Source organism: Aulonocara sp. 'chitande type north' Nkhata Bay, linkage group LG17, assembly GCF_057382095.1.
Source record: "Aulonocara sp. 'chitande type north' Nkhata Bay isolate Kocher_YH1m ecotype deep benthic linkage group LG17, A_spYH_male_GT1.1, whole genome shotgun sequence".
Lineage (NCBI taxonomy): Eukaryota > Metazoa > Chordata > Actinopteri > Cichliformes > Cichlidae > Aulonocara > Aulonocara sp. 'chitande type north' Nkhata Bay.
Window position 1 is genome coordinate 21,088,650 of NC_141360.1, and position 12,616 is coordinate 21,101,265.

The following is a 12,616-nucleotide window of genomic DNA, read 5'->3' on the forward strand; positions in this document are numbered from 1 at the left end:
ATTGACGACTTGAAAATAAAAATGGTTAAAAAATGTAAAACAAAATTTGTGTGATTTGGTTAGTAATGAACTCAAACTAATTTTTAGATGGAAAAAGTCAACAGTTGTACTTAGTACAAATTATGAGATAAAAATGAAAATGTTGATCTGCTAAGTGAAATTATAAGAAAAATATTAAGCATTTTTGTCTTGGAAAAAACTCATGTTGAATAAAATCGACGAGAAAGTTCAAAGATCAAAGTCAGATAATAAGGTTACATGTTTATCTGTATATGAAATTAAAAAAAATCAAACATCTAATAACTCCAACATCCAGCATGCTTTGCTTCTTTTATTTTTCATATAAACCTCAGATGATGAAATATAAAGAGCTGTCATGTGGAGTTTTACAGCCCTGACACGAGCCTGGTTTTCCTGTTGGACGCCTTCAAGGACGCATGGAAACAAAAAAACAACTTGTTTTTCCGTCTCTGACTGCAGTGAAGCTGCTTAGCCACTAGAGGGCAGAGTCCCATTGAAAACAGGAACAGATTCATGTTTAGGAGGGTGGAAGAAAAGAACAAAAGCTGCAAAACAACCTCAAGTACAAAGAAGCTTAAAAAGACCAGAGACAGGCCCAGAGTGACCACAGAGAGGAAACAAAGCATCAAACACAACAAACAAAAGAGGGATACATGCAAAATGACACAGAAAAAAACAAATGACCAAAAAAAGGTTTCAATAAAATATGGAAATAAAACAAAAAAAACCAAAAACTGAAACATCACACAAACAGAACAGACAAGACAAAAATATCAACAAAAACCTGAAAAACAAACACAAAAGAAGCACAAATGACAAAAAAAGAGATGCAGAATGTTCAGAAATATACTGAAAATGACAGCAAAGACACAAAGCGATGCTAAAGAGAAACAAAAAGCTGCAAAAAATATGCAAAGCAATTACAAAAAAAGAACTTGAAAGAAAAATGAATGCAGCCAAACCACAAGGAAACAGACAGAAAAGAGATACAACGTAGACACAAGGTGCAAAATTATCGAACATGTCATCACAGAAATAAAATAAACAACATAGAAACTGAAAGATTAACATAAGTTTGTATGTCAGGGAGTCTTTCTTTTAAACTAGGTGATTTATCACTGTGGTCCAGACAAAGTGAAGCAACCTGGTCACAAAATAAATAGTTTCCTTCATAAATATTTCATTTTTTTCTTGCAAATTTACATTTCTGAATTTTTCCCATGAGTTCTGTTTTTTTTTTGTCATTTAACTAATCAGAAAGACAGAAATCTTTCCTGCTTTCACACAGGTTTCTTCATACTGTTGCATCATGTTGTGTGTGTGTGTGTATTTAGTATTTAGTATTTATTTATTTATTGTCATTGTCAAGAACAATGAAATTGCGTTTGGGGCTTCCATACAACCCAAAAAAGAAGAAGAAAATAATAAATACCCCTTAAAACCCAAGTGTACATATTTAACCCAGTGTGACTCCAATGCAATAAGACAATCCTTAGCAATAATGTTCGTAGAAATTCAGACAAAGACCTGAGAAACATGACAAAATACAACAATGCAACCCATTCAATATTATTGTACTGTGAGATATGATATCAGATATGATAGTTATCTATTTAAGAAAGAGGGGGGGGGGGGCAGGAGGGGGAAGAGAATAAAGATATGATGCACCAATGCAGACCAGTTCATTGCTATTAAGAAGTTGGATATGGTTATTGTGTGTGTGTGTGTGTGTGTGTGTGTGTGTGTGTGTGTGTGTGTGTGTGTGTGTGTGTGTGTGTGTGTGTGTGTGTGTGTGTGTGTGGTGACAACTATTATATGTCAGCTTTACCTCACCCCCACCCCTTTGTGTCTTATTTCCTTGAAACTTGCAGCAGGATCTCAGAACTGCTAACCATTAACATCAAATTAGTGTACAGGTTTACCTGACTTTGTGAGGACTTAAGTTGTTTTCAGGCCTTGTGGGGAGATGTGAGAGATCAGACTTTTCTGATTTCAGGGTTCATGGAAGGCTGAATTACCAGGAATCCCTAAAAGTCAGGCTAGCATTACTCTGCCTCGATATACTGAACAAGTATATCATCAGATTACTGACCAATTTGTTAGGTACACCTTGCTAGTGCTGGATTTGATTGTTTTTTTGCCTTCAGAGCTGCTTTAATTCTTCATGTTGGAAACATTTCTCAGAGATTTTGGTTCTTGTAAATGTGACAGCATCACACAGTTGCTGCAGATTTGTCAGCTCCACATCCATGAGTGAATCTCCCGTTCCAACTCCAATCTCAAAAGGTGCTCTGTTTGACTGAGATCTGCTGATGTGGAGGATATTTGAGTACAGTGAACTCATTGTTCAAGAAACCAGTTATAGATGATTTGACCTTCGTGCTATGGTGCGTTATTCTGCTAGAAGCAGCATCATTAGATGGACTGTTTTGGTCTTCAGGGGATGGAAACTAAAAGCAGCCTGACCTTTGACAGAAGGTAGGATGGATGCTTTCTTGCTTGCCCCAAATTCCAATCCTACGTCCTGAATGTCGCAGAAGAACTGGAGACTTACTAGACCAGACAACATTTTTCCATCTTCTAGTCTCCAGTTTTAGTCAACCTGTGAAAACTGTAGTCTCAGTTTCATGTTCTTAGCTGACAGAAGCACCACCTGGTGTGGCCTTCTGCTGCTGTAGCCTGCTTCAGTGGGTCGTCTTGACCATGTCTTTATGCCTAAAAGCTTTGAGCTGCTGTGATGTGATGGTAAATCATATATTTCTGTTTACAAGCAGCTGAAAAGGTCTACCTAATAATGTAGATGGTTGAGTATATATAAGAAGAATATAAACAAGAAATAAATCACAACATTCAACCAATTTATTACATGTGAAATTTATGTTTTTACTCAAAAAGCTGGATTGTTGATGCATTGACCACAAAGAGACACAAATCAAAGCAAACACCCTCCAATAAATATAAAATAAAAGAAAGAGACTAAGAAGATGAAAAATACACAAATTAGACAAATGAAAAGCAAAACAACCTGAAAAGAATCTGACAGCAAATCAGAAAGGAAATCAGTCTGTTATGGCTGAGTTTAATTACTTTAATTACAATGCTGTGACCTCACTGAGCCTCTCCATGCAGAAAAAAGGTTTTTTTCTAGCCCCTCGTGTTCTGGGTGAAGTGCCCCAAAAACCTCCAAATACAAAATACCTGAAACCCTCATTATGGTGTATTCCAGTATTCAAACATAATCTTTTCTAATCACAGCTGAACAGTTTTATTTATTTAAAAAAAATCTCCTGTCCTGATGTGGGATTCAATAATTCACCAAAAGCTCCAAAACTACTATTTTCCATCCTTTAAAAGTCAAAAATCTTCCATTGGTGTATATGAATCAGTTGACAATCAGTTCATGAAATTTAACCGTGGCTCTTTATTATGAAGGGCCCAGAGATAATATATTCAAGTTTAAAGACCAACAGGTATGAAATCACTGGCTACAAGCTAATCAGTACTCCAGAAAATAGTGTCACCATTCCCGGAAGATCCTTCAGACCTCTGTGCACAAATAGCAGGATGATATATATATTATTCAATGACTTAGACTAAATGAGCTCAGTATAAGGTGAATGCATACTAAACATACTAAACATTCCATTAAATGTTTACATTGTATTTATAGAATGAAATTAAATGGAAACTTTTACATGTGATTGAATTAGTTAAAGTCAAGCCATTTTTTAATGTTAAGTCTCTGTCTTTCCCAGAGGAGCATCAGTAGGAAATACAGATTCTCAGATGTGACTTTATTCACTTTTTTGTTTTTTCTTGTTGACTACAATTTCTTTTTTATAATAATGTTATCTGAAATCTTTAATATGTGATTAATCTTTAATCCTAAAACAGGACATGTCGTTATACTTTATTCACCTTATATCAAATTTGCACAACATTTGAATTCAGTTTTTATGTTTAATCTATTTAATCTTTACTCTCAGATCATTAAAAGCCACAGTTCAAAGAATACAAACTACCATATGCACATCTAAATAATAATTTAATGAGGTAATAATTATAACATATCAGATTTTATGATTTGTAATAACAGGGCTGCTACATGTTAACATGTACTGTCAGCTTTCTTTGGCTTCAAATACTAATATTTTTCCAGTTTTAGTGTGCACATGTTCATACAGCATTTTAAGTACTAAACTGCCATTTGGTGCTTTTCCTGTTACTAATACTCATACAGCTTATTTGCCAGCAGCTGTGTTACTTTCCGTCTGTATTGCGTTTATAATCGCTTCATATTATTCTAATACTGTACTTTTCTCTTCCTTGCTCTGCTGCCAGCACATTTATCCCTCTTTGTGATTGGTCAGGTGCTGCCAGCACCACCCCTTTCTTGTAGCTTGACTATTGAAACCTGGGCTGACTTACAGAGTTGACATGTGACCTCTGAGCCTGATTGCTGATATCAGGTTAAGTGAAGGTAATGAAAGCTATGCTGGCTATGATGAGCTTGCTTTGTAGCACAGGGCTCTGGAATATGAATAACAAGATTACTTGCTGAGACTGTTTTGTGCAACCCAAATTTTTTGCAGACAGGTTAAAAAAATACTGTGATTAACAGCTGAAAAACATTAGCACTGTTAAGTTATTTGTTATAGTTATGTTTTGTTTCAATGGAATGTAAAAGAGAAAAAATAGCTACAATAAATAAGCATATCAACATCAGCTATGAGACAAATAGCTGTTAGGGGGGGGGGGGCAACTCTGTTGCAGAGCGAACAAGCTAGGCTCGTTGGTGGCACTGCAGGCCAAGAGCAAAGAGATGGAGAAGATGGTTCAGCTCATTATCAACATCATTTAAAAAAAAAAAACTGCAAGTTTATGCATAAAATGCATGAAATTCTTTAAATGTCTTTCATGTTTCCACAGCTTATAAGAAGTGAGTTTCAAATGTGAGTGCAGGTTTCCTTTGAGCACTTGGAAGGATGCACTAATCAGATGGATTTTGGGGTCCTTTCTGAGGAAAATTTAAACCTCAGACTCTAATTTTTAACAGACTCAGCTTCATTAAACCATTTGAAAGGATTCGGTTTAATTGAGTTTTATTTATATAGCACCAAATCATAACATCAGTTGCATCGAATTGCTTTATATTGTAAAGACCCTACAATAACAGAGAGAAATCCCCAACAACAAAACGAAGAGCTCGATGAGCAAGCACTTTGCTGACAGAGGGAAGGAAAAACTTACTTTTAACGGGAAGAAACCTCTGGCAGAGCCAGGCTCAGCGACCGACTGTGGGTGTGAGGAAGTGTCCTAGGTCTTGTTATAAGAAGCATGCTACTAAACAATAGTTAAAACAGTAGAAATAATAAGAATAAATACTAAAGTAAATAAAAAGTAGATAATAAATGTCCTATATCAATTTGTGGTGGAAATTACTTTTTTATGTGAAGGAAACTGAAGTTAATCCTCTCCTGTACGTTTTTATTGGGGGGGGGGGGGACATGCATGTGACATAAATAATGAGGGACATGCTCTGTGGATTTTAATATTTACTTGTTTTTTCACTGCTGCTATTAAAAATCACGGCACACGCAGAAGCAGAGACACACCGCCTATATAAAGTGAACCACGGTTTACACACTCCTGTAGAGTGAGTGGAGGGACACACACACGCACACTCTTGCTGTGCAGCTCCACGCGTTCAGCCTGGAAAGCGACCAAACTTCAGACAACCTGCACTTTTATTCCACTCTTCAAATCCTCTTTGTGCTCCACTTTACATCCGGATCAGAGGAAGTTAAAACTGAGCGGTTTCCAGTTTGCTTCTGGTGAGTAGGGACCAAAAACCACCACAACGTGATCCGGATCCCAGGCTGCAACTTTATATTTCCACATCACTTCTGACTGAAACTTTCACCCTGCGGAGACAGACCACGCAGGACATGCTAGGGTTTGTGCCTGTCCTAGCCGCCTTTGCGCTGCTCTCGGTGGGCTTCAGGAGCGCGGGGGCTGAGCTGGAGATGCGGAGCTCCGCCGTGCCCGCGGTGCAGAGAGCTGCAGCTGGGTTGAACAGCTCCGGGGACGAGGTCGGGGGAGCGGGGCGGACCAGCTGCCCTGGCCGCTGCCGGTGTGAGGTGGACGGGCTGCTGCACTGGGTGGACTGTTCGGACCTGGGCCTCCGGGAAATACCGAGCAACCTGAGCGTCTTCACATCTTACCTGTAAGTCAGCAGCGAAGGTTTTCGTTTTCTTTAAGGTAACCTGTTGATCCAAAGTCTGCACAAAGTAAGTGTGTGTGTGTGTGTGTGTGTGTGTGTGTGTGTGTGTGTGTGTGTGTGTGTGTGTGTGTGTGTGTGAGCGTGCCTGCGCGCGCACGGGTGATGTTATGTAGTGGTGAGAAACGGAACACCTGTCCTCTGTGCCTGTTTTTCGGGTGCATGTCAGGTGCTGTGGTTCATGATGTTTAAGGAAAAACATTTAATCTGCAGAGACCCAGAGTGCATCACTGAATTTACACCTGGAGACAAAAATAAGTTCCCAAATTCAACCACAGCACAAATGAAGCTGCAGTTCCCCGAATGCCCACTTGAGGCAGTCTCCAACAGTGGGTCAGTCCCCATAGATTCCCATATTACAATGTCCAACGTTAGAGGAGAGAAAACACGTTCACAGCCTGATACAAAAACACCTTTGCTCTCTTCACTAACTGCTGCAGTAGGATTATTTTTTTATATAACTTAAAGAATTAAAATTTGAGTAAAAGCCATTACACACCGAGGACAAACAGGGACACGACATTCAGAATTTTTCAGATCTGAACTTGTTGCATTTTTTACAGAAAATTCACCCTCAAAAAACACACACTGTGAAAAAAATGAAGTGGACACCAAGCGATGAAGAGCTGGTCCTGATGTTTCTAAACAAGAAAAGGAAGAAACTGAGATTCTGGGTTCATCTAATTCTCAGGAGAAGGCAGAGGTAGGGTCAGTTTCATGGTTTGACCCAGGAGTTGAATCTGTGTTGCACAGCTGCTTTTGTGCACATTTCAGGATGTTGGTGGGGCAGTATGAACTCTCGTTAGCAGGGTTCGGACCACGTAAAAGAAGGCATAGAAATCATTTCAGAGAGCCTACTGACCTGAGCAGTGTCTATGTGTATGTCTGAGGTTCAAAAAATAATAAATGCCGCAAATTCGTCCATCAAAATTACGGCGGTGTTGTGAACAGCTGCCAAATGGCTGCTCTCGGGGGACTCTAAGTGTTAAGAATAGGTGAGTCCAAAAAATATTTTTTATGCTTGAAATATTACACGGATTTTATGAGTCCGGCCTTAACACTTAAAAGTTCATGTCTTAGCTGAATCTATAAACAGGTACATTGCACAGACTGCAGGGTAAGAGTGCCAACATCAGGACAGGTGTTATTTCGGAAACCGTTTTCAGCCAAGACTCATTGAAGAAGCTCCTGGAGTTTTTCAAGTGATTCTATTCTTTCTACGTTTAGACAAATTTGGAGAGGTTTCAGCAGTTTTAAAGGAGCTCTGATATTTCAGGTTTCATTCTTTAAAGGCATTTAAGAGATTTTTAATTGTTTCAGGAACCTGTTGAAGGAGTTCTTAAAGTTTTCTAAATGGTTGTGCTGACTGGAAAAAATAATTGGATGATCGACAGATTATCAACTTTGAAGAGTATAAGAACAGTTTTAATAAGGTTTCAAGACCTTTGAAGAAGATTACCTCGTTTATCAGGAAGTTATCCCTTGGCAATACCTAGGAATGTATTGGAGTTTTTTCTTTGCTTCTGTGATCCTTAAAAGAGACTTCTCAAGTACATCAGGGATATCAGGGAATTCTTGTAGATGTTTTGATAGTTTCTCTGAAGCTTTAGGATTGTAGAATTCTAACATACATTTAGAGACATTGAAGATTCTTTAAAGGACTTTTAATTTATTCCTCTACAGGCAAACAGGAATGTGTGGACTGTTTCAAGGGTGTTGAAACATCAGAAGACAATTTGGTGTCTTCTGATAGAGGATTAACAGATCCTTGAGTTTAGCCCACAAATGTAGAGTTTCCTGGAGGTTTTGAGAAGGTTAGAGGGATTTCTCAAGAGGTGCAGCTGGTGAAAGAGTTTTGCAGAAGCTCCAGGCGTTCTTCAGGAAGTTTTGGTTGTGGATCCTAGGGTGCACATGAAGGTAAATAAAGAGGTTTGATGTTTAAGGACGTTTCGTCACATTCAGTGATCTCTAAAGAGGCTCCTGGAACAATTCAAGCTGTTTCATTGTTTTTGAGGAGGGAGTTTTCAGGTGTGCTTAGAGACATTTCATTTAGTTTTACAGAAACGCTAAACTTTCAGGAACACCTGAAAGGGGTCCTTAAAGATTAATGGAAGCTTGGGTGCTATGACAGCTTATTGGATCGCATCATAATAAAAGCTAAACAGCCCGAAAAATGGACTCAGTGGAATTTTAAATGTAGACGACTGGGAAAGTCTTTGAAGAATACACCCCAAAAGTGAATGTATACAAAAAGTTTGATGTTTGATCCTTGAGGACTTCTTTTCAGCTTCAGTGAGTCTTAGAAAGTTATTCTGGACTTTTGAAAGAGGTTCCACAGGTTTTTTTGAGGCTTCTGGTGTCCTCCGGGAAGACGTTTTATGGCTGCTTAAAGAAGTTCTACAGATTTCTGTGGCCATGTAACAACAGTATTTGCGAAGTTTTAGTGTTTCTACTTGAGTGTAAACTACTGTTAAAGCAAGACACTTAAATGAATTCAAATCCATTTCACCTCACAGCAGGTCATCGGCCTCGATACAAGACTTGTTTCAGCTTCTGCAAAAGCATTACGTCATTGTACTTTGTGTGTGTGTGGAAGGAAAACCTGCTCGTCTTGGCTGTAGCTGCAAAGCAGCACAATGTCCAGGATTTAAATTTCACTCTCATTAAAGAAAACCTTCCCCTATTCAGAACAGCCGTGTGTGTGTGTGTGTGTGTGTGTGTGTGTGTGTGTGTGTGTGTGTGTGCTTCACAGTGAAAGCACTTTCCTTACAGTTCGTCCACGACAGGCAGATGGACACACACAAACCCACTCACACAGCGACTGCCAATCAAAGAGTCTTTGTGTCTTTATTAAAGCTCCAATCAGGAATCGAATCCAACAAAACATCAAGGAGTTCCTGTGTCTTTCTTTGTTTTGGAGACTAACCAGATAAATTTTTACATTTTTGTTTTGGTGCAAAAAAAACCCAACAAAACCCTGCATCCACAGAAGGGACCTGCTCTAAAAACCTAAAACTAAACATGAGTCATTATTTTTATTATTACTAAATGTAAATGCTGGAAATCAAAACTGCTTAATTGATGAAGAAATTACAAAGGAATAGTCCACACCTGTCCAAACAGTTTAAAGTCAGCTGCTCACTTACTATGGTTCTTTGAAAAGAATATGCATTAATGTAATATCTTCAAATGAAACCTTCAAATTATAATACATTTGCGATATAGTCCTTTTTTCTGGCGTTAAACAAATGTGTCCATTTCTATTCTGTTTTTGATATTTGTAACCTAGAAAATTGGGGACATTAGGCCACTTTAAATTTTTTTCCACATATCAAACAAGGATCAACAGAAAATACCTTCTGTCTGAAAGTCAGCCGTGGGGAGAGCAGCAGTGCAACCACATCAATGACATTGATTAATTCGGAACAGCATGAAAAGGAGGAGCCAGATGGAAGTGGTTTGCAAAGTGGCTTGCAGATGTGCCGCAACTGTAGGTGGTCTAAAGCAGCCTAAATATGCCCACGGTATAAGATTCACCGACTGGATATGAAGATGTGAATATGTAAAAGGCTTAAGACTGATGGTGTTTGTGGCTTGACTTGACCTGAACTAACGCTACGCTCAGTTTATTAATAGTAACTGGTATGAAGAGAACATGCCCCAATTTAAATACTTGGCCAATTCAATGGCCAATTAGCATATGTCAGCAGAATGTTAGCAATATAAGGACAAAATCAGCTTCACTTTAAGACAAATTAAAGAATAATAGGTTGACCAATTGCATTTATTTCCAAAAAAGGTTTTAAAAATTCATTTTTATTTACGAAAACCTTTTTTGAGAAGCTGCTCTCTCCTTAGTGTCCTCTGGGTGAATTGAAGCGCTTCTCATAAGTTGGGTTTGTCTTAAATTCAGTCCTCCTGAGCACGTGCTTATAGTATACAACAGGGGTGCCCAATCCCAGTCCTCGAGAGCTACCGTCCTGCAGCTTTTAGACGCATCCTTCTTCTGACACACCTGAATCAACTGAATGCCTTGTTATCAGGCCTTTGCCAAACTTGATGGCATGCTGAAGAGGTAATCACACCATTTGATTCAGCTGTGTTGGAGTAGGGATGCATCTAAAAGCTGCAGGATAGTAGATCTCGAGGACTGGGATTGGGCACCCCTGGTATACAAGAAGCCGTAGAACACCATCAAAGAGAAACAACTATACTCAGCTTTTTGTTATCAATTTGATGCAACAGATCTTGAAAGCAAAAGTTTTGATTCAAACAGATGAAAACTGTTGATGACAAACAGTTGATGAGTTTGTTGTTGTCTATGATCAGGACTTGTTATGTCACTTTTTTGAAACCAGAAACAATCAATTAAAATATCAGCTCGAATGTCCTGTTGTGATTTTGTGCCTCCTGGTTTGTTGTGAGAACTTTAAGGGACCTTCTGAGGAAAGCAACTGATCTCAGAGTCGCTTTACAATCTCCTTCAGTCTGTCTGTCTGTTTGACCGCCGTCAGTCTGAATACTGCCATCTGTCAATGCCTTTGTGTGTGTGTGTGTGTGTGTGTGTGTGTGCATACACTTGCTGCATGCCTAAGCAGAGCTGCCTGAAGTCTGAATGGGCCTGGAAGTCTCTATTCTACGTGTGACTGACAGCAGCAACACAGGAATGCATTTAGCCTCAATGTGATGAATGGACTGATGTATATATGAAGGTTTCTGTAGCCACGCCCCTTCTGGCAGCCATATTGGACATCCCGAGCCCTGAGCATATAAATCATGTCTGCACTTTCCTACACTAACAGCTCTAAAATTAAATGAATTTCCAGGTAATGCAGATGTTTAGCAAGAGTGAACTTCCTGACCTTTCACGTGACATCACAGGAAGGTAGGTAGCCCGTTTACAGTCCTGAGTGTTTGCACGTCTGCACTAGTGGAGTCTTAGTGTGAGGGAGCTCCATTGGTTTGAGCTCAGCTGTCATCAGATGGTCCTTGTGGATGCCACGGTCCACTGCACACTCACACAGTTAGTTAAAAGAGGACGTGACAGACAGGTAAATGGACTACCTGTCTTCCTGTGGGGGTATGGGAGAGGTCAGGCAGACAATAGAAAGTGATACTGAAATAGCCTTAAGCTATCAGAGATAATTGATTTAAACTCCACAACCGTGAGGCCACAATAAAAATGTTCATCAGTGCTTGGACATTTCTACTCCTAGATCTTAAAATCTGAGGTCAAAACATCCCAGCAAGTAAGCTACACTGATATTACTGAAGCTGTTTTAAAAGGCTGCGTTAAATTGCTAAATGCAGGCACAATGAATGTGGTTCCTTTATCTCGCTTTTAGAAAAACTTTGGACACTAAAAAAATGGTAATGAAAGGATGAGATTACACTGTATATTGAAAATGTGAGCTCATTTTGATTCCTGTAGTCCTGAAAACTTAGTGTTAACTGCTTGACAGCTCAGGACCTGATTGTCAGATTTTTCAGCTCTTTAATCTTCTAAATGTTTTCAGTGGGTGACATGTCTGGACTGCAGGCAGCTGGTTCTTTACCCGTTGTCTAAAACAAGTAGAATATATTTTTACAGTCTTGCTTTTCGGAGAAGACAAAGGTTTATTTAGCGGTTTATGTTCCACCAAACTTTGCACATCTTTCACTATTAATGGTGCCTTCACAGACTGAGCATCCCACCTGGACTAAATGCCTCCCTGTAACTTGTGTTGAACTATCTGATGGGATTATGTTGCTGAAATAATAAAAAAATAAAATGGATGACAGCATATGTTGGTCCAAGAAACTGTAGATCACTCAGCATTAGTGGTATTACCAACATGAATGCTGGATTTGAACTGTGGTGTGATTGTTGCGCTTTTCTTAGATGTCCTAAAAGAATCTCCGGTTTTTTGGCCAGACTACAGGACGGTTTTCCACTTTGCCATCTTAAATCAGTTTTTTTCCCAGGAAAGGCGGTTGGTGACATTTCTGTATCCTATTTTAAACTTGTAGGAGGCTGTGGCTCAGGAGGTAGATTGGATTATGTCGTAACTGGAAGGTTGGTTGCTTGATATTTGGCACATTCAGTCCACATGTTGAATTGTCCTTAAGCAACTGCTTCTGATGTATGAATCTGAGTGTTACTGTGTGCATGATAGGAAAAGCTTAAGGGATGGAGTAAAGTGTTGGATGAATGAGGCTTGTAGTACCTTTTCATGTTTAATTTGGGATGCAGAGATGAACTGTGTTCGATGATGATGATGGTTTTCAGAAGTGTTCCTGAGCCCATGCAGGAGTACCCACCACAGAATCAGGTCT

General features: G+C 39.1%; 1 protein-coding gene across 1 annotated transcript in view; it reads left to right on the top strand.

Annotated features, from left to right (window-relative positions):
• Positions 1-5,750: 5,750 nt before the first annotated feature.
• Positions 5,751-12,616, top strand: part of LOC147310022 (leucine-rich repeat-containing G protein-coupled receptor 5-like) — a 51,542-nt gene continuing 44,676 nt past the window's right edge. Inside the window, exon 1 of the mRNA XM_086269348.1 lies at positions 5,751-6,247. Coding sequence (XP_086125474.1) covers positions 5,970-6,247 — 278 coding nt within the window. The 5' untranslated portion in view covers positions 5,751-5,969. The remainder of the gene's footprint in view (positions 6,248-12,616) is intronic.